The following is a 21,414-nucleotide window of genomic DNA, read 5'->3' on the forward strand; positions in this document are numbered from 1 at the left end:
GCTCTCTGCTCTTTGCAGCGGGTTTGATGGCCGGCCCCTCCCTTCTCCCCCCAGCTCCGGGCCTCAGAACTGTGCCGCCTGTGTTCACGAAGGCATATACGAAGAGGGCATTTCTATTTTGGAAAGCGGTTCGGTAAGTGAAAGTCTTTAAGCAAAAAACGTCAAAACGCAGAAAACGTTTTGATGTTTCTTTTAGTGACACCAATGGCCTCATGGCGTTCTGGCAGCTAGGACCCACCTTCGCTGCCCCGGTGGCCGCTAGAGCTTGGAGCTGCTGCGTCTGCCGCCGGGCCTCGTTCTGGAAGGCTGGCGGCGGGGCAGGCAGGGGGCAGCGGGTGGAGGCCTAACCTAGGAATGCTCTCCTCAGGCGTTCCCGGACAACGCTGCGCGCAGGGAGGTGGAGAGCCTGCCGGCCGTGTGTCCCAGCGACGGCTGCACCTGGAAGGGGACCCTTAAAGAGTATGAGGTAGGGGCCCCCGCACCGGCTCGGCCTCGAGCCTGGACCCCGTCCCCAAAGCAGCCCGCGGAGCCCTCGTGAGCCTGCCGGCTGCGAGCCTGGCTGACGTCTGCAGAGGAGGCGGCGGCTGCTGACGACCCGCGTGTGGACCCAGGGGCCTGGGGATTGTGGCCTCGCGTGGGGCTTGCACCTGGCCGGGCCCGGTGTCATCTGTGGAGGGTTGTGGCGGGTGGCGGCGAGGGGGCCGGGTGCGCTAGGACCTTGTGCTGGCTCTGCGGGGCTGAACGTGCAGGAAAGTAGCTTTCTTGCTCGGTGGGATTTTTCCGTGAGTCTTCAGACTAGGGCTTTCTTTTCTCAAACTGTCTAGACGTTGGGCATTGCAGGAGTAGCCACGTTCGATCTGCGGTCACAGAAAGGCATCTGGCCAGTGACAGGGCGGTGGCTGCTGTTCCCATCCTGCCGTGGCCTGTCCCAGCCAGGCAAGGCTAGCGTGCGTCCCTGCGTTGGTACAGCGGGGCCTCTGTGTGACCGGACCTGCCCGCCCTCGCGCAGCGTCCACAGCTCGCTCGCTCGCTCGGCCGTCCTCTTAACTGGCACAGCCCACTTACTCGTGCACAAATGTCATGGCAGCCGAGCATCCGCCAGCTGACGGTGGGACAGAGAAGACATGGTCAGTCCACACCACAGAATAGGATTCAGCTGTAAGAGGGAGGGAACAAAATGGTGACACGTATGAACAGACCTTAAGGGTACTCCGTTCAGTGAGAGGAGCCCGACTTAGGGGACCGGTCCTGTGGCCATCCTCTCCCGTGACAGCCCTGAAACAGCGAAACCCAGAGAGGCAAGAAGCAGCCAGGCCGCCGCCAGGACAAGAGGTTGGGACTGGCGTGGAGCGGCAGGTGGGGCTCTCAGATGGGCAGCCCCGTAGGCGAGGCCGGAGAGGCTGTGGGTACGGAAGCCTGGCTCTCCTAGGCTCAGGCTCAGGAGCTAGGCCTGCCTCGGGCCCTAGGACAGCCCCGTCGTGGGGTGGGCCCTGGGCACTGAGTCGTGACGGTGAGGGAGGGCCCATTGGGTCTGAAACTGGGACCCGGGCTCCCGGCCTGTGTGCCGTCCTTCCCTCGTTCTGTTGACCCACTAGCCTTTTTGGTCTTCGGGCTCTCAGCCGCGTGTTTCCAGGGGAGCGGCTTGGCCGTACCCAGGGAGGAGCCTCTGGTGGGGAAGGTGAGACGTGCTGTCCATCCAGCAGGCGCCTGGGGCCTCGAGTGGAGCAGCTCTCGGCTCCCTGCACCCTCACTGCTGCCTTCCTGGGAGTGAGACCCGGAGGCTCCCGGCCATACCCGCACAGCGGGGCGGCCCTGCTCAGCAGCACGGGCCTGCAGCCGTTACTGCCCGGGGCTGTCCCGACGGCAGGCCTTGGGGTTTGGGGTCTCTCCCGGGAGGGTGGGAAGCCCGAGCAGGCTCTGGGGGCTGGTGGGCCCAGGAAGTAGGCACAGTGGGCTGTGCTGCCTTCTGTAGGGACCCAGAGACCCCCTGGGGACAGGTGGAATACCACCCCCCCCCCCACCACCTCCCGGTCTGGAAGGCCGGTTTCTGCTGCCTCCAGGCCCGAGGTGTGGGTGGGCGGTGGCTTCGTGGGCCTCCGGCTGAGGGCCAGGGACCGCAGCCAGCCTGTGGGCTCGGCCACGGCCCTGCAGGCATGCAGGCTGGAAAGTCCCTGGCTGGCCCGGAGAGCCCCGGAAAGTCCCTGAGAGGGTGGGTTTGGTCACGTGGGAGGGCGGGCGCTGCTCTGGGACACTGGGCCTGGCCTTTGGCAAACCCTGTCCCTGGCCGTGAACGTCACCGGCCTGGGTGAGATCAAGGCCTCTGTGCACACCGCCCTCCTCTCTGAGCCGGCTCGCTGCCCTTTGCGGGGCCGGGAGCAGTAGTGTTGTGAAACGCCTGAGCCGTGGCTGAGCTGTTCGGAGAGTCCCGGTTAGCCTCTGAATAGGTTTTTCCTTTGCAACTATGCCTGGTATTTTCTGAGAACCCAATAATTTAAAACTCCAGTTCAAAGATGTTAGTGGGGCGCCTGCCAGGTGCCAGAGGTGCCCGTGTGCACAGCCCCAGGGCCGTTTCTCTGGGGGCGGGTGCAGGAGCCTGCGGCTGGAGGCAGAGGAGGGGCCGGCTGGCAGGGGGGAAGCTCTCCGCTGAAGGTGGGATGGGGGACGGGTGACCAGTGGTCACAGTTGAAAGGGGAGACCGAGTCAAGCCTGCTTGATGTCCCGCACGTCCCTGTGAATTCAGAGTCAGCACAGCTCTTTTCACCGAGACACTTAGTTTGAATTCTGGTTGAATAAAGGCTGATTTCTCCAAGGCGTGTGCTTCTCCCTGAGTGGACGTGAAGGTGGTCCCTCTGATCCCTCGAGGGTGGTGGTGCTGAGTGCCTGCTCCAGAGAGGCCCTGGGATGATGAACTCAGGCCTCCACCGTCAGCCGGGCCCAGGGGCGGCCGTCAGCAGGGGGCCGCATGCCCTCAGCCCTCCCGGGGGTGCCTGCTTGCTCTGTGCTTCCCTTGGGGACTCCCACGTTATGTGTTAACACGCCTTCAATGAAATCCAAGCACCTCAGCTGTAGCCGCTGTATCTTTTCCACTCTGAGCCATGATCATTTCTGAGACTTGTCCTTGGTTCGTTTCGAGTGTTTATGGTGTACCTGGTGTGGCCCGGGCGCTGCCTGTTGTTGGATCGTGGTGGGGTATGTGACATCCACCTGCCAGAGCCCCAGGGACCCTGCGGCAAGTGCAGGTGGATGGTGGGGGACCGGGCCGCGTGCCCAGCCGGGAGCCTTCGAGCAGCTGTGGGCAGGGAGCGGAGGAGCCCCGGGGCTGTGGGGGCGCTTCAGGGAGGCCGGGCGCAGGCTGTGAGGACCCGGGCTTTGTGCAGCCAGGCAGTCCACGGCGTGTTCTTTGGACAGGCTGGGACCTCACCTGGCAGCATATGGGGTGCTCTGTCGGGCTGCCGTGGGGTCACTAGGGCGGCTGGCCGGGAATGTAGCATCTGGTCTGTATGTGTCCCCGTGGGAAGTCAGAGGGCAGGGGTGCCTGCCCCGGGAGACTGGTGACGTGGGGTCCGTGAGGAGGCGCGGGCGCCACCGGACGTGACATCCAGAGTTTCCACACCGTGCGGGAAGGACACCCCACGCGTTCCGCATCCCTGGGGCTCACCCGTGGCCTCTGCCCTGTACATGCTGGGCTTTGGCGCCAACAGCCAGGCCCCTGGCGCGGGACGGAGACACGACCACCCTGTTCCCCACTCGGGAAGAGCAGGTCGGAGGCTCCCCTGGTCCCCTCAGGTACCCCACAACCGGGATTCTGCAGGGAAACCCCAAAGACCACGCCCCTCGGGCATCGCAGCCCAGAGCTGCCCAGCCTGAACCTCGCTGGAGTGGCTGAGCCTGCTTCTGCTCTGGCCGGTCTAGAACTTTCCTCTCGCAGCCACCTCTGCCTCCTTGCCCAGCAGGCCCCACGTCGTCCCTGATGTGGCCTCGTGTGTCCTACCTAAAACTTAGCACCGTGCTGAGAGTAGCCCGTCGCAGGGGACACGTTCTGTAGGAGTGGACGCTTACCGGAGGCCCTGGAGGCGTCGGATCCCGGGGGAGGGGAGGGGCCGTGTGTCACAGGACAGAGTCCAGTCTGGGAAGATGAATACGTTCTGGGGACCGATGCACAACAACATGAATGTGCTCGATGCCCTTAAAAGCGGTTAAGATGGTAAATTTGTGTCGCGCGTGTTTTGACACAATAAAAGGGACGGCAGACAAACCTAGAGGTCTCTCCACCCGGCACCCCTCTGCTGTTCCCCTTGCTGGGAACTTCGCGCCACGCCCGCAGGGAGTGCCGGGCTGGGGTCGGGACCGGCGCCCTGGGGGCACTCCTGCCTCTCCCACCTTCCCGCCACCCACCCACCCACCGGCTTCTCTGCCCCAAGCCCCTCCCACAGCGTCGTCCTCCAGCTGAGGTTCAGCCGGGTTCCAACCGGTTTCGACTCTCCCCGCTCGCGGCTCGTGGCTCCAGCCGGGAGACAGCACATCCCGCCCTCCTCACTGCACCTCCCTCCTACTGGGGGACCCCGGGCCGGGCCCACTGCCTGTGGGCTGTCAGCACGGGCGTGGGATGAGCGGGTGGGCTCCTCGTCCTCCTCTGCTCGGTCTGGCCGCTGTGGTCCGTCCTCCCAGCACATCGGCCCTCAGCGCTCCTGTGCCTCCTGTCCACCGAGAGCCTGCCCCACTCCGGCCCTGGCCGCCCTGCACCCAGCAAGCCGGCTTCGTCCCTCCGCCCGCCCGGCCCTCCGCCTCGGCCTGGGCTCCGTGGCCCTTCTCACTCTCTGGCCAGTGATCCTGTTGTCCCGGAGTGTCAGTCTGGAGCTTCAACGGGGCGGGATATCCCTGGGGTGTCACGTGGGTGGGGTGCAGCCAGCTAGCGTGGAGTCGTTCCCCACCCCCGCCCCGGTCTCACCTGGAGCACGGGCGTCGGAGCGGATGAGTGCCCGGTGCTTGTGGCTTCGGGACGGGGCCCGGCGCCTGGCGTCGGAGCCTGAGCGGAGCCGCAGCCGGGACGGCCAGCTGTGTGCGCACCGTGTCCGCCGCGTGCCCTGTTGACGCCGTGCTCCCTTTGTTGCCAGAGCTGCCACGAAGGACACTGCCCGTTCATGCTGACCGAGTGCCCGGCGTGCAGAGGCCTGGTTCGCCTCGGAGAGAAGGAGCGGCACTCGGAACAGGAGTGCCCGGAGAGGAGCCTCAGCTGCAGGCACTGCCGGGCGCCCTGCTGCTGGGCCGACCTGAAGGTGAGGGCGTCCGGCAGGGCTCCCCTAGCTCCTCGAGCCCCAACGCTGAGCCTGCCGTCCCGCCGTCGCGGCCGCCGTGGCGTCTTCGCCGCGTCCCACCAGTCCGCCGCTCGCAGCCAGCGGGGTGGAAGGTTCCTGGTAGGAATTCGGGCGGATCTGAAGGCAGAGCCGAGTGGTTTTAAAAACCTGTTTTATTTTAGAAAAACTCACACGGAGGGAGCCGCAGCGCCAGGCCTGGGCCACCCTCCCTGGAGCGTGTCCGTGTCCCCACGCGCCTGGCGCCACGTGGCTCCCCCTGCTTGCTAGGGGGTCCCGGGCTTTGTGTCGTGTCTCCTGGAAACTTTGAGAATGTGTTTCTGAGCACGTTTGCTCTTAGACCGCTGCACATGCCACTGTCCCTTCCGGGTCTCAGCGGCGACTCCCCGCCATCCCCGGCTCACTTGGTGCCCGTGTCTCCCGACATCTGATTTGTCGGGATCGGGGTCCACACGGTCCCCACGCTGCATCTTGATGGTGTGTCCGCAAGGTCTCTTTAATTGTGCTCTGCGGGGCTGCTTGTTTTTTGTTTGTTTGTTTTTGCCGCTGTTCCTTGAAGAAGCTGGGCTGCACGTCTGTCCTTGCTGTGCCCCTCAGACCCCCATTCTGTAGACCATTCGGTCCAGAGGCCCGAGCGCGTCCACTCACGGGGCATCTGGCCGCTCACAGGGCCAGGGTCTCAACGTCCCACGGCCTTGCTCCTCAGTGGCCTGGTTTCAGTTCGGGTGACCAGCAGCGGTGCTCTGCCCTGGTCGCCGTGGACGGCTTGTCCTCACGTGGCCCCGAGCTGCCAGATGGAGAAGAGGGGGTTCTGCTCTGACCCTCCCAAGTGACACTTGCGAGTGCCTGTGGGAGCTGCCCCGTCAGGGGTCTCGGGAGCCGCGACCCCGGAACGAGGCCACGAGGCGGCAAGGGTGACCTCACGCACGCCCCGGCTCCTGACCGCTGTCTTTCAGGCGCACCACGAAGTCTGCCCCAAGTTCCCCCTGACCTGTGACGGCTGTGGCAAGAAGAAGATCTCCCGCGAGAAAGTAAGTGGTTTCCTGGCGCCTGTGACGACGGGGCGGGGGCGTGCGCGTTGTGCCCCGTGCTCAGTGGTGGCCCGTGGGCCGCTGTTCTGTTACGCTTCCCACGGTGGAAGTGACCCGGCCCGGGAGAAGTCGCACACGCCTGAGATGCTGGCCGCCGCTCAGTCTCACCCCTGCGCGCACGCTCACCTGCATCCAGAACCCCGCAGGGCTGGGGGCAGGCTCCGAGCTCCCGGTAAAGAGAGAACGTACTGCGGCTTCATACTGACGCTTCTGGCTCGGATTTTTGCCTGATTCCATGCGTTCTCAGCCCTCTTGCCGCGGAGCATCTCGGTGCCGGATCCCCTCGGCCTGGTGGCTTACGTGTGCCGCCCCGGCCTACGGCTGCTTTCACAGTGTCAGTCGTGGACCACGCTGGCGGCCTCGTTTCTGGGACTCACGCGCACGCCTCTGGTCTGGCGGCCCCGGGAGGCCGTCTCGGTGCTGAGCTGCCATCCGCCTCGGCTTTCTAGTCTGAGATCGCCCTTTACGGACGGAGTGGGCTTCGAGTTTTGGAAACCGGGGAAAGTGTGCTGACTGGCCGAGCCCAGGCCCCGCCCACAGGCACCATGACAGACCCCCGAGGTGGGGGCAGATAGGGGCTCTCGGGACTCCCAGTTCCCCTCTGTCCCGGCGTGAGCCAGGCTGGGAGCTGTTCGCTCCGGGCTGGCCCGCATCCCTGACCGGGAACATCGGGACTCCCGCCCGCCTCTTGCAACGGGGGGAGACTCCGTGCTCCTTTTCTCTGTGTTTGACGCCCTAAGTGTCAGCGGTGGTTTGGGCCACGGTCCCCTGTCCTTTTACTTAGTTTAACGTTTCATTTATTTTTGTCTGGCATTCGTAGCTCTGACGGTCTCTCTCTTCCACGGCCCTGGCAGATGGAGGCAGAGGGACCGCTCGCCCTTGCCCACTTACGAGTGCCCCCCTCCGCCCTGGTCTTTGCTGGCGGAACGTGCCGCCCGTGTCAGTGCCCGGCGTGTGCACGGGCGGGCTCTCTGGGTTCCGCGCCTGTCGGCATCGGCGTTGTCGTGTGCCAGCACCCTGCTGGTCCGTCGTGGGCATCTGACCCCCGGTCAGGCCGGCTCCTCCTCGCTCCCAAGGGCCCGGGGGCCCTCGACACAATGTGTCCTACGAGCTGTGGTGGAGAGACGGGGGTGCAGAGGCCCAAGCACGGAGCTGGGCGTCTGCGCGTGTTCTGAAGCCCTTGGCCTGCACCCACCTCCCTTCATTGACACGCACAGGCCACGTGGCCACGTGTGCGTGCGTGTGTACGTGCACACCTGTGGTGGGTTGTGGGCCGTGTTCAGCCTGAGACCGCAGGGGCCAGGCCGGTGGGGGTGGGGTCCGGGGAGGGGACGGTGGCAGGGAGGAGAGAGTAAGGGCACCGACGGCGTCCGTCCTTCCAGTTCCAGGACCACGTCCGGGCATGTGGCAGATGCCGAGTCCCGTGCAGGTTCCGTGCTGTCGGCTGCCCCGAGATGGTGAGTCCCGTGGGCCCTGGGTCCGTCCGCTGGGGGCTGGGCGGGTGCCCGTCGATCCTGGTGAGTGGGCGGAGCCTGCAGAAGCGTGCCGCGTGCCCTCTCCCCGAATGCCGGATCTGCCGAGCCTTCAGACTGGCCTCCTGGTTTCCCTCCCGTTTCTGCTGCCTTGTCCACCTGCTCGGCCGTCAGGTGTCCCAGTCTCAGTCAGGGCTCGCGTCCCTCTGCTGAAAATGCCCAGGGCCTTGTACCTCCCTGGTGTCTGGTGGGCGTTTCTGGCCTCGGCCGCACACTGTGACACGTGCCCACTCCCCACCCCCCTACCCCCCTGCCCCCCTGCCCTGTTTCTGTACCTTCCCAAAAAGAGCACCTCGTGTCACCGGCCTCACATCCAGGGCAGCCAGAGACCCATGCTGCCTGCACACAGGTCCTGGACCCACCTGCCTCCCCTACTTCCGTGGCCTGTGTGGCCCTGGCTGCCTCTGACGTCGTCTCTGCACCAGTCACTGGCTTGTCCGTCCTTGGGCACACTGACCCGTTCCCACCTCAGGACCTTGACCTGTCAGCTTCCATTCAGCTCCCTCAGGGCTGGGCGGTTCTCCGTCCGCTTGGCCTCTACCGTTTTCCCTGACCGTCTGTCCCCCAAGGGGCTCTCTGAGGGCCTGGGGAACGGCCGGTGCTCTGCTCCTCAGAAACTTCCAAGGGTGGTAGCCCCGGCTGTGCTGTCACCTGGTGCCTTGACACCCGCTCTCTGGTGTCACCTCCCACCGTTGCTCATTGTTTGGTGACGTGGTGGCGGTCCGTTCCCATGCAGGCCCTGGGCCCCCCCCGCCCTGGGCGCCGCCCGAGGCCAGGCCTGGCCCCGGGTGCCGCAGCCACCGCCCTTCCAGCGGCCAGAGTCCACCGTGGCCTGAGTGCGATTGCCACTGAGGACGCGTGTCGTCTTGAGCCTGTTGACCTCATCCTGACCTGAGGCCTCACACACGCCCCTCCGGATTGGCAGGGGCGTCCCGTCAGAGCCCCGCTGGGGAGCTGCGCCCTGGGCGCTGTGCCTCACGGGGCCTCTGTTCTTTCCTTCGTTTGGTGTTTTGGGAGCGTTTAACTTTTTTAAGTTTGTCGTGAAGTCTCAGGAGAAATTGGCTGCCGGGTCAGAACCGTACGATAAAGAGGATTTGAAGAAGCTTAGCTTTACTGGTCCCCCCCACCCTCCACCCCGGGCAGTTTTAAACCGTGTCTTCTTTCCTGTTACTTCACATGAAAGCAGACGAGTCACCAGGAAGGTTTGGATTTTGGAAAGACAGTGACACCAGCGACAGGTGACGTGCCGGCAAGCGAATGATGCGGAGGCGTCGCCGCACCTTGCGGCACGTCCGTGGGGCTCTGGCGCCGAGCCGAGTGCGGGTGTGGCGCCGTGAGCCTCCCCGTCTTCCCTCTGCAGGTGGAGAGTGAGAAGCAGCAGCAGCACGAGGCCCAGTGGCTCCGGGAGCACCTGGCCATGCTGCTGGGCGGCCTCCTGGAGGCCAGGCACCCGTCGGGGGCCGATGGCCGCTTCCTGGGCCAAGGCGAGGTCGGGGGCTGGGAAGCCGGCACGCTGCACCCCGAGGCCGAGCTCCCCAAGGCCGCGGAGCTCCGGCAGCGGTGTGAGGCCCTGGAGAGGAAGACGGCCACCTTCGAGAACATCGTCTGCGTCCTGAACCGGGAGGTGGAGAGGGTGGCCATGACCGCCGAGGCCTGTGGCCGGCAGCACCGACTGGACCAGGACAGGATCGAGGCCCTGAGTAACAAGGTCTGGGCCCGGGGCCCCCAGGGCTAGTCTGGGCGGGCCCCAGGGCACCACGGGGCCTCGGGGCTGGGATTTCAGGGATGGCACCTTGAGTTCCGGCGTGACGCTCCTCCTGCTTCTCCGCTTCTGTGTCTGAGCCGGAGTCCCTCTCGGAGCCGTGTGCACCGATGGGCCTGACGTGGGGGCGCTGGAGGCCTCTGGGAGGTGGCCCCTCCTCTCGGGCCTGTGGGTTCCACAAGTGCGTTTCCTGACACTGAGCTCTCGAGTCTCGGGCGCGGGTGGGGTCCGGGGTGTTGTGGGGACGGAGCTCCCCTACGAGCTGAGCCCGGTCAAGCCCCGGGCAGTGGGAGAAGCCGTCCTGCTCGAAGTCGGTGGAAGGGTGGGCGTGGGGGCGCTTCCCTAAGCGCCGTCCTGCGAAATGCAAGGTGGCCCCTGAGGCCCGCAGCCCCTCCCGCCGGCACCCTCACGGGGCCCCCTGCGCCCCCAGGTGCAGCAGCTGGAGAGGAGCATCGGCCTGAAGGACCTGGCCATGGCCGAGCTGGAGCAGAAGGTCCACGAGATGGAGGCGTCCACCTTCGACGGCGTGTTTCTCTGGAAGATCTCGGATTTCGCCAGGAAGCGCCAGGAAGCTGTGGCTGGCCGCACGCCCGCCATCTTCTCTCCAGGTGCCGTTCTGGAACTTGTCCTCGGAGCTGCTGGTGTCCGAGCTACTCACGCACCCTCGGGCTGGAGGCCCCTGCTGTGCCGGCAGCGCCTCCGCGGGAGGACGCGGGCTGGGCGGGTGGCCGCCTGGGCCGGGACTCCCCTCACGCACGGAACTTCGGGCGGGTACTCGCAGGGGTGTTCCCTGGAAGGCACCGCGGGGGAGAGGGCGGCGCTCGTCCACGCGGCGGGCTCCCTTGCTCTGCCAGGGCCACGCGCGGCCCACGGCCCTTCCTGCCGAGCCCGGCCCCCCACCCCGCACCGAGGAGCCTGCCACCCCACGGGCGCCCTTTACCGTTTACTTCGGTGAAGTTGCTGCCGTGGTTGTGTGTTCGGAGCCCGGGCGAGCGGGGGGCAGGGGCGGGGCGCCTCTCCTGCTGGCGGGTACAGGGACGCAGGCAGGCCCGCCCGCGACCGCGCCGTCCCCTGGAACCGGATGCTCACGCTCTGTCTTCCTGGCTGGGACAGGCGACTGCCACGTGGGGAGCGGCATGTTCGGGAGGCCGGCCCCTCTGCACTGGATGCGAGCAGGCAGCTCCTTTTGCTAGCGCGTTTCCTCGGGAGTGGGAGCGTGCCTGCCGATCAGCTTTCCTCCGGGTCCAGCTCTGGCGGAACCTGATAGAGAACTGAGCGTGAGCTCCAGCTGGGGTGGCCCCGTGACGCGCCCCCGGGAGACGCTCGTCTGTGCTCAGGCAGAGCTGCGCAGCCGGAGCGGGCTGGTGTCCGGGGAGCCGAGGGAGGGTGGTTTCCGGGGCCACGGGCAGGAAGACCGTGAGGGCCGCTCCCGGGGGTGCCCGGCCTCGTGCCGTGTCTGGGCTCCTGCGTGTCTCTGGGCGCCATGCTGGATATTGGGAATGTCGCCTCTGGCTTGTCCCAGGGTCTCCCCCACTGTGCCCTTTCCAGGCCCCGGCTCAGGTCTGACCACGGCCTTTTGACTAGAGCCAAGCCCCCCCCGCCCCGAACTTCACGGCTGGTTCTGTTTTGGGGTTACATTTAGGGTTTTCAGAAATGCTGTTTTTTAATGTTTACTCTTGAGAGCAGGTGTGAGTGGGGGAGAGACAGAGTCGGGAGGGCGGACAGAGGCTCTGAAGCGGGCGCTGTGCTGAGAGCAGCGAGTGTGACGCGGGGCTCAGATCTGTGCACGAACTGTGAGATCATGACCTGAGCTGAAATTAAGACTTGGACGCTCAACCAGCTGAGCCACCCAGGCGCCCCTAAAAACGTTTCTTCTAATTACCTATTTTTCTTTTGGGCGTTTGTTCTCGCTAGGAACTAACTGCGTCCTTAGAGGAGAAGTACGTGCCCCCAACCTGGGTGTTGTCCCTGCGTTTCTGTTCCTTGCGGGGAGCACGAGCCCTCGGCCTGGCTTCACTGACGCTCCCTCCCGTCCCCCCTGCAGCCTTCTACACGAGCAGGTACGGCTACAAGATGTGTCTGCGCATCTACCTGAATGGAGATGGCACCGGGCGCGGGACGCACCTGTCTCTCTTCTTTGTGGTGATGAAGGGCCCCAACGACGCCCTCCTGCGGTGGCCCTTCAACCAAAAGGTACGCGAGGCTGTCCCAGCGGCCGCTCTGGGGGACCCCGGTGGGCGGCAGGCTGTCAGGATGGGCCCTCAGGCTCCTGGGCCCAGGGCCTCACGTGGCTCTGTCGCTGCAGTGGAGCCCGGGGCGCCACCCGCTCGGCCCCGGGGCTTCCGGCCACTTAGGGCCAGCGGTTCCAGATGCGGCCTCGGGGCTGGTTTCAGAGGAAGGGCCACGGCTGGAGACCGTACCTGAGGCTCTCGTGTCACAGTTGGGCGAGGGATCGGAGGTGCCGGTGCCGTCGTCCTTCCCCTTCGCCGTGCCGGGCCAGCCCCGTGGTCTTCCTGGTGGAGGCAGCGCATCTGAAAAGTGCTGTTCCTTGGGGAGGGCGGCAGGTATTCTGTGAGCCCTCTGGCGAGGAAACGTGTGCCACGTGAACATAAGAAAAGGCACCAACGATGCAGCTCCACGTAGCCCTGACTGTAGCCTGGGATCCCAGGGGTTGGTCACAGAAGGTGCCGGAGCGCAGATCACCCAGACGGGGTTGACACCCGGTAGCCGTGGAGCGGGGGGGCCGTGACTCAGCGTTGTCCCTCCGCGGGGCGCTCTCCCCCAGGTGACCTTAATGCTGCTTGACCAGAACAACCGGGAGCACGTGATCGACGCCTTTAGACCCGACGTGACCTCGTCCTCCTTCCAGAGGCCAGTCAGCGACATGAACATCGCGAGCGGCTGCCCCCTCTTCTGCCCCGTTTCCAAGATGGAGGCCAAGAATTCCTACGTGCGCGATGACGCCATCTTCATCAAGGCCATTGTGGACCTGACGGGGCTCTAGCCGCCTCCCACCAGGGTCAGGGGTCAGGAGCAGCCGGGCCCGGCGGCTCGGTGAGGAGCCACCACGCTGGGCCTGAGCCTCGCTGCGGGTGGGCGCCTGCCGCCTTCGTGGCCCACCGGGACGGGGCCGCCTCCTGGGAGAGGCCGCTCAGCCCGGGCTGCGTGGGGTGGGCTGCAGGCCCGTCGGTCCCTCCGAGGGCCGTCCGTGTAGGTGCTCGGGGCGGAGTGAGCGGAGGGGGCAAGGTGGGCCGGCACCTTGTCCTGCCCTTTGGCCCCCGGAGAGAAGGGACGCGCTCAGGCCCGGCCGCTGCTCTGAGGAGAGGTCCTGCTGTGCAGGCCAGCGGGCAGGGAGGGCGCTCTGTGTCCTCAGGGCCTCCCGTCAGCCGCCCCCGGGGCAAGCGTGGGGTGCACGTTGGGCCCTGCCGTGAGACGTGGTGCGGTAGCTGCCCCGTCGGGCTGTGGAGGAGTCGTTATTAAACTGTTAAATCTCTGTGGTGAGTGGTATCCGTTTGCCTCTGGCCTCGGTGGCATTGACCCTCACAGGGGCCTCCTGGCTCTCTGCCGTCCCTCGGTCCCTTCCCTACAAGTGCCCTGTCCCTTCCTGCGTCACCAAGTCCCTGAGCAGTTACGTGGGTTCCCTGACACTCCATGCTTGTTCCTGCAGGCCTTGCGGAAGCCAGCCGTTCTTTCTGGAATCTTCTTTGTTGGCCAGCTCCTCCTCCCTCAGGCCTCCCCGGGGGCTGCCTTGAGAGCAGGTCCACATGTGGCCCCACCCCTCCCCTCCCCTCCCCGCAGGGACCTCTGGCCGTGGAAGAACGGCCAGTAGCTTTTGCATTTGGGGATCCGGCAAGCCGTGTTGCCTCCCCGGAACCGGGTCTCCTCCAGAACCAGGTGTTTCGTCCAGTCGGCAGCCAGTGGTGCCAGCCCCCAACCGCAGACCCGAATCTCAGTTCGAGCGGGGGCCTCGGCCCCACGGGGTGCAGCGCTGGGGCAGACTCGGGGTCCTGGCCGCCGGCTGTGTGCACCCGGGTGGTTCCAGAGGGCCGGGCTGGGGCTGCCCCGGGGGCCTCTGTAGAGAACACGTGACGTGTCGGACTCCCCCTGACGTCCCTGAGAAGGGACGAGACGCGAGCGCCAAGAGGAGAGAAACCGGCCCCTGCGGCCACGTCCGAGGACACAGAAGCGCACACGTCCCGCGTCGAGCGCGGTGGTGTCGAAACGTGGCGGGGAAGCTGACGTCCTCCGAGGCCCTTCCCGCCGAGCTCTCCGGAGCGGCGTCCTCACGAGTCGCGTCTTTTGTTTTCTCACAACCGAGACCTCAGCGCCGTCTTCGCCATGTGAGCCCCCCGCGCAGAGCCGACTGCCCCGCTTGCCCCCGCCGCCCGCATCCATGGCCCGACCCCCCCCCCCCGCCGCCCGGTGCCGGGCTCCCTGAGGTGCGCAGGCTGTCGTGGGCGAGAGGCCTGTGGGCCGCGGGCCGCGCCTACTCTGCTCCTGCAGAATGCAGAGCATCGCCTGCCCTTGTCCACTTGTCCGCTGGGCTGTCGGTCTCGTTTTCCTGCCGGTTGCGAGAGTGCCCGATGCTCCTGGAGGCCGGTCGTTAACCGTGTCAGGAGCGTGTTCGAGACGGGAACCTAAGGTGTAGAATTTCCTTGGTGAACCATGCTTCTGACCAGCTTATTCAAGAAGTCCTAAGTCTTTCTGAGGAAACGTTCGAGTATTTTTTCTGATGGTTTTTAAAGCTTCGTCTTCAACACGTTGGGCTTTACTCGGGAATTTGTTTATGGGGTGTGTACATACGTTTCATTTTCTGTTAGGCCGGCTGGGTTCGATCAAGTGCATTAGTGAGCTTCCTTTTCCTCAAACCAGAACTGTAAGGCGAGAGGATTGGAAAGGTTTTTGCCCACAGGGACAGGGTGAGGGAGAAGTGAACGGCAGAAGGAAGGTGTGACCTCGTTTTGGAAGGGGGAGGGCGGGTTGGGGGGTGGCCAGCGAGTAGACGAGGGCCCTGCCAGGGTGCCGGCCCGCAGCCGCCTGCTGGTCCTCCCTTCCCTCCAGGGCAGCTCGGTCCCTGCGACCTCGCCCAGACCTCACCCACCTACCGGGGGCCCCGGGCTGTGGGTCTGGAGAGCTTGATGGACGAGCTCCGGACCAGGAGCGGGGCGCAGGGTGGGGCTCCGGGAGGAGCGGGTACAAGTCTTTGCCGGACCGAGGACGGCATCCCGTCTCCCTTGCAGGGTGCTGCTGCTGTGGGGACGTGCTCCTGCGGGGAGACCAGGGTCCCCCGGAGACAGCACGTGCTCTAGAGAGACACCGTGAGAGGCCTGGCCCCACCCCTTGTCCCGCAGCAGCCTTCCACGCCTGCTGTTGGGGCAGCCCCCTCCCCTGCCCTGCCGCTGGCAGGCGGGCGGTTTTCTGTCTCTGCGGACCGCCCGTTCTGGACGCGCACCCGCTCGCGGCTGTGCACACGGCCTTCGGCCCTCGCGTCGGGCTTGCTTGCGTGTGAAGTTGGCCAGGTTCTGCGGCAGGCATTGGGACTTCTTTTTTCTGAGGCCGAAAGAGACCCCACGTACGGACAGACCACGTTTCATTGACGTGTCCGTTGATGGACCTCAGGCTGTCCCCACGTCGGCCGTCTTGAGCCACGCTGCCGTGGGCGTCGTGTGCGGTTTGCGTGTGGACGCGGCCCGCCGGCGGAAATGGAGGGCTGCGTGTTGAACCGCCCGGTGGCCCGACATTCCTCGTGGCATGCTTTCCACGTAACGCCTTCGTTTCACCTCCTGCCCCTCCCACGGTCTCTAGAATCTCGAACCCTTATTAGTTTTTAATACAAAAAGTATTTATTTAAAAACAGAAGCGGCCACTGTGCCGCATGTGTGGTTTTGGCTCACCGGTGCCTTGTGTCCGCCCGTGTCCCGTCCTGAGGGCCTGTGGCTTCCCGTGTCCGGGTGTATTTTGATGCTGACCGTCTGGGTTTAGCATTGGGTTGACGGTTCTTGTTCCCGTCACCTGGAAGCCAGCCCCGCGCGCGGCCCGGGCCTGCACAGGTGAAGTCTGCTGCGGGTCGGTTCAGGTAAAGCGCACTCTCTCTCTCGTGGCTTTTTCCACCTGTCACGTAAGGTTGATTTACCGTGTGTTTTGGGTGCAGTTCCGTCCGTCTTGCCACATGTACGGATTGATGGTCAGAATACGGGATAGCGCCGTCGTCCCTGTAGACGCCGCTGCGCTGCGGGTCCCGCGCCTGTGACTCCCCAGCCAGTGCCCTGCTCTCGTCACTGTGGCTTGTCCGAGGGTGCCGTCAGTGCGGCCCGACGGTGTAGAACCTTCTGAGGCTGGTGCCGCTCGGCAGGATGAATGCCTCGGAGGTTCAGATGTCGTGTGGATCAGAGATTTGTCTTGTCTGTTTGCTGAGGAGCGTTCCAGTGCTCAGACGACCCGTCTGTCTGAGCATACACGTGTTGAGGGGAGTGCGAGTGGTTTCCAGATCTCTGTGGTCCTGCGTAGAGCTGCGCACGTTCGCACACAGGCTGCCGGGGAGCCCGCTTCCGTTTTCCCAGAGGGCCGGCCTGACTGTTCGTAAAAGATACTTTGGAAGTTCCCGATCGAATGTCCCCAGTGTTTAGACACGGTTGATTTTTGGGTGTTGTCTTTATGTCCCGTAAGCTCGATAAACGCACTTACTGGTCCGGGAGGTTGTTAAAGTGTGTGTTTTTGTAGCTTTGGGGGGATTTTTCACGTAAACAGTCGTGGCATCTGTGAACAAGGACAGTTGTGCTGTCCTCCAGTCGGTATGTCCTTCACGTCTCTTGCCCACCGTGGCCCACCTGCAGAGTCCCCCGCTGGGAGACGGAGCCTGGGTACAAGAAGGGGCTGCCTGGGCCTCGTTCCCGCTCTCGGGAAGGTTCCCTCTTTCACCACCGGGTACGATGGGACCTGCAGCCTGGAGCGATGCCTCCGTCAGGCTGCCGCAGCTCCCGTCCGCTGCTCCTGCTTCGCAGAGAACTTCGTCATGACTTGGGTGCTTTGTGAAATGCTCTCTCCATGGCAGGTGTTCTGTCCAAGCGTCTTCCTCTGTTTTGCTGCTCTAGGCGCCGACGTTGACTGGCCTCTGAGTGTGGAAGCAGCCTTGCGTTTCTGGAGTAAATCCCACTTGGTTGTGGCGTGCTCTTCATTTTGTGTTTCTGGATTTGGTTTCATAATCTCTTGATTTTGCAAGTCCACTCGCCAAGGATGTCGAGCTATAATTGTCTTGCTTGTAGTCTGTGGTTTCCATGTCGGGGTGACGGTGGTCTTAGGGAGAAGGCGTCTGGAAGCATTGACGTTGAGGTTTGTTTCGTGGCTCGGGCTGTGGTCTGTCTTGGTGGGTCGTCCGTGTCCACCGAGAATGTGTGTCCTGCTCTTGGTGAGTGGAAGGTTCTCCGCAGCTTAGGTAAATCGAGTTAGTTGGTGGTTCTTACAGGCCCACTTCTGTCTGCCCCAAAAAGACACGTTGAATCCCCAGTAACTCAGAACGTGATCTTAATTGGAAACAGGGTCTTTATAGCGATAAACAGCTTCAAAGGAGGCATAGGGTGGGCCCAGTGCAGTGTGATTGGGTAGCCGTATAAAAAGGGGAGGCCCAGGGGCACCTGGGTGGCTCAGTCAGGCAGGCGCCCAGCTTCGGCTCAGATCGTGATCTCACGGTCTGTGCGTCCCGGCCCCACGTTGGGCTGTCTGCTGTCAGCGCGGAACCTGCTTGGGATTCTCTCTCCCCCTCTCTGCCCTCCCCCACTCTCTCTCTGTCTCTCACACGTTAAAAAAAAGTTCTTTAATAAAAAAAGGGGTGGGGAGATTTGGACACAGACACACACAGAGGGACGGTGGTGGGAAGGGACCCAGGGGGAGGCCAAGTGAGGACAGAAGGTCGGACCGCAGAGTCAACAGACGAGGACACCGAGGACGGCCGGCTCCCCGGCAGCTGGAAGAGGTGAGGAGGGTCTCCCCGCAGCGAGCACGCGGACTCGTGGCCTCCAGAACCGACAGGCTGCCCCCCCGCCCCGGCGCGGGGTTCCCGGTCACAGCAGCCCCGCAGGTGCATACGGCGGCCGTTCGGTTCAGTCCCAAGGCAGGACGCCGGCTCCTGCTGCCGGCGGCCTCTGCTCTCTGTCCCGCCGCGTCGCTCCGGCTGTGCTGAGGCTCTTTTGCGAGCCACGCACACGTTGGGGAATGTCTGTCATCCGTGGGCGGCGGCCGGCTTCCCCGCGGAGGCTCCCTCTCCGTGGAGGCCAGTGCAGCCGGTCGGGTTTCCTTCGCGGAGGGTTTTTATGGCTTGCCTCCCCCGTCCTCTTGCGTCCCGCCCCCTGACAGCGTGTTTGACGTGCTTGGTGAGCGGCGGGTGGGGCCGGGGGCTCGTGTGTGTGGGTTTCCCCGGTGCCGAGTGAGGTGGGGGGGTCCTTTACGTCGGTCCTCCGTCTGTCCCTCCGTTTCCTCTCTCCTGCCTGGAAGGACAGGATTTGAACATTTTTTAGTGCTGTTTTAGTGGTGGTTCTAAGGAGCACACCACTTTTTTTTTTCCATGTTTATTTTTGAGAGAGGGAGCGAGCGAGCCCAGGGGAGGAGCAGAGAGAATCCCAAGCAGGCTCCGTGCCGTGCTGTCGGCGCACGGCCCGACGTGGGGCTCCGTCCCACAAACCGTGAGACCGTGACCTGAGCCGAAACCCAAGAGTCAGACGTTCGACCAGCTGAGCCCCCCAGGCGCCCCGCAACACGCTCAACTCCTAACGGTTTACTCACGGACTCGATAGTTTGCACTGTGACTGGGGTGTAGGCACCTTACCCCCAGAGGTCCTTTATAATCCCCCACGGGGCACCTGTCTAGACTGAAAACCCCCATCAGGCAACACTACCGCCTTCCTTTCAGCTGTCAGACGTGTCTTGAAGAACCCAGGAGGACAGGGGTCGGTCTGTGTCTGTGCCGTCATTGCTGGCGGCCCAGCCTCGTTCCGATGGCACTTACTCTTGTCGGAGAAGCTTCCGTCGCTGGCTGTGGAGTCTCTCCATCTTCTTTCATTTGAGAACTTATCTCGCCTGTATTCGTGAAGGATGTTTCACTGGACACGGCACTCTGGGCTGCCAGCCTTTCCGCCTTTAACTGTGTCGCTGCTCCTCGAGGCCTCCGGGGCTGCCGGTGAGGGGCCTGTAGGGCAAGCACAGTCCTTCCCCACCGGTCAGGGTTAGTCTGTCCTCGGGTTTCAGAAGCTCGGTGAGATGTGCCTGGGCGGGGACGTCTTTGGCTTTACCCTGTTTTGGGCTCACTCAGCTTCTCAGACCTGTGGGTGTGTGCCTTCCGCCACGTGGGACGAGTTTGCAGCCCTTGCTTCTTCGGACCCCCGTGCTCTTTTCCTTTTGGGCCCCCCCGCGGTACGAATGCAAGACCTTTAGTTCTGTCCCCCAGGTCCCTGGGGCTGAATTTCCTCCTGATGGATTTCCTTTCTTTGTTCAGGTTGCCTAACTTCTGTTGACCTGTCGTCGGTCAAGTTCTCAGACTCTTCTGTCCGTCTCCATTCTGCTAGTCTGTCTAGTGAGTTTTAACGGTTTGGTGATTTTGACTTCCAGGCCTAACATTTCCAGACGACTCCTCTTTGCTGAGACCGTTAATATCTTTACATTTATTGCAGAATGTCTGTGATGGCTTCTTCGAGTGTTTTTCTGACCTTTACTTTAGAGTCTCAGAGAATTTCAACACCTGTGTTTTTTCACCCTTGGCATCCGCTGAAGGTCTTTTCCTCTGAGTTGGCATCTCGATGGCTCCTTGCAGACCAAGTAATTGTGGGTTACATCATGGGCATTTCGAACGTCACTTGAGCGGGTCTGGGTGTCGTCTGGATCCTGGGCGGCTGGGGTGTCTGCTCCACGGGCGTTATAGCTCTCGTCGGGTTTGGGCCCTCAGCCGCAGCGGTCTGTGGCCCGGCCGGTGTCGGCCCAGCTTCCGGGCCCCGGCTCTCTGGACCTGCCCTTCGGCCGGGATCGGGCGGGCCCGCGAGCTCTTGTGTCTGGGTGTGCGGCTGGGTGGTCAGCCTTAGCGGTCACGACCACCTCCGCCTCCACTTAGCGGCCATAACCTCCCACCGCCCGCTGCTCCAGCCAGAGACTCGGGGCTCTTGCTACCCCCCTCTGTCGTGCCCCTCCTGGGCCAGCCCACGTCGGGGTCCTCCCAGCGGCAGCCGGAAAGGGCACGGCAACGGGGGCTCTCTCAGAGCCACGGCTGTGCTCCGCGCTCAACGCTGGGGGCTCCCGTAGCTGCCACGCCTGGTGCCACCGGCGGTCACCCGGGGCATGAAGAGAAGAGAAGAGACCCGGGCATTTCCACTCCGTGAGCACCAGGGTCTGAGGCCACTAGGAGTCCGGGCCGGCACGGACACTGCGTGCGTGTTCTGCTCTCGCCGCTGCTGTCGCCGTGCCACAGGAGGGCCGGGGGACCTCCCCCACAGAGCCGTAGGGTCTCAGGATCCTCGCCGGCCCGCATCCCGTGTGTCCGCTGCTGCCTCCGGCCAGACTTCGGCACGCGTGTCCCGAGGACGTGCGCAAGGACGCGCTCAGGCCATCTTCTCTCTTCCTGCGCGCCCGCCCCACGACCCTGCTGCCTGCCCAGCCTTCTGCACCCGCCCGCGGACTGAGCCTCATTTCAAGCTCACGCCCACTTTTCTCCGTCCGGCTCCTTTACAGTCCGTGTGCTTTTCTTACGCCTGTGTTTTTGTTCTGCAGATTTTACTGTTTCCGTGAGGAGTTTAACTTCGATGTATTTTAAGTCCTCTTCAGAAAACCGCCCACGTTTATGGCTTCTCGGGAGCACCCGTGCACTTGTGGGGCTCACTGGCGACTTTTCGTGGCAGAAGCCTCGTGGCTCTGGCTGCTCGGTCTCGGGCATGCACGCGTGGGCAGTTCCGGGTTCTGTTCTTCTGCCCTTGCCTCCGGGTCTCCCTCCCTGTACTGTGTCCGGTGGTTCTGAGATGGGTCCCTGTTGTTACCACGGGCTGGGGCGCCCACTTTGGCTGTGCGGCCCGCGCCGGCGGACGCTGGGCCCTCCGCCTCCCTAGCCGAGCCCCTCACAGGCGCCGCCCGGCTCTCTCCCTGTGGCCGGTGTGGCTCCAGCCCCGGCAGCCTCTGGCCGGCACCACCTCTGGCCTGGAGGGACATCAGCTCCCAAGGGCCTGTCCCCATCTGCCGGCTTTGTCTTCTCAACGGTGGCGGAGGTGGCCGTGCACCGAGCGGCCGACAGCTCAACACGAGCTCCAGGTGCAGCCAGGCACAGAAATCGGGCCCCTGCCGCATCGGCGCCCCCACCCGTCTGCCACCCGTCACCCAGGACATCCGCTGGTGAACCCCCAGGTCGGGCCAGCTCTGCCCCATGTCCCCATCCCGCGTGCCGTGCCCGCAGAACTCGCCCCCATCCCTGCCCTGCCTGGGCTTCCCCAGCGCTTCCCCAGCGTACAGGTCGGGCGCCCCCTGTACGTCTCCCTGCGGGGGCACGCACACGTGGTGGGCGCGCTCTGGCGTTTTCTGCACGCCGGTGACCTCGTCTGCTCAGAGGTTGTGGGGCACGGCCGCCGAGGAGGCAGCCTTGAGCCACACTGCCTCCACCAAAGCCTCGAGTGTCCTGCTACCCGTCAGGCAGGCACGAGAGTCACGTAGACACCACCGGGCCCCTCCCTGCACACAGAGATCGGACGGCGGTG

General features: G+C 64.2%; 1 protein-coding gene across 6 annotated transcripts in view; it reads left to right on the forward strand.

The window, feature by feature from the left end:
• Window positions 1-13,190, forward strand: part of TRAF2 (TNF receptor associated factor 2) — a 22,312-nt gene extending 9,122 nt beyond the window's left edge. For 5 of the 6 annotated variants that reach the window (XM_042964039.1, XM_042964037.1, XM_042964040.1 and 2 more), the window contains exons 3-11: window positions 55-133; window positions 368-466; window positions 5,115-5,276; window positions 6,269-6,343; window positions 7,786-7,860; window positions 9,296-9,643; window positions 10,128-10,305; window positions 11,742-11,890; window positions 12,483-13,190. In XM_042964039.1, coding sequence (XP_042819973.1) covers window positions 55-133; window positions 368-466; window positions 5,115-5,276; window positions 6,269-6,343; window positions 7,786-7,860; window positions 9,296-9,643; window positions 10,128-10,305; window positions 11,742-11,890; window positions 12,483-12,701 — 1,384 coding nt within the window. In that variant the 3' untranslated portion in view covers window positions 12,702-13,190. The remainder of the gene's footprint in view (window positions 1-54; window positions 134-367; window positions 467-5,114; window positions 5,277-6,268; window positions 6,344-7,785; window positions 7,861-9,295; window positions 9,644-10,127; window positions 10,306-11,741; window positions 11,891-12,482) is intronic. The other variant, XM_042964038.1, reaches the window with a different exon arrangement.
• The last annotated feature ends 8,224 nt before the right edge of the window (window positions 13,191-21,414 follow it).

The sequence above is a fragment of the Panthera tigris genome, chromosome D4 (assembly GCF_018350195.1).
Source record: "Panthera tigris isolate Pti1 chromosome D4, P.tigris_Pti1_mat1.1, whole genome shotgun sequence".
Taxonomy (NCBI): Eukaryota; Metazoa; Chordata; class Mammalia; order Carnivora; family Felidae; genus Panthera; species Panthera tigris.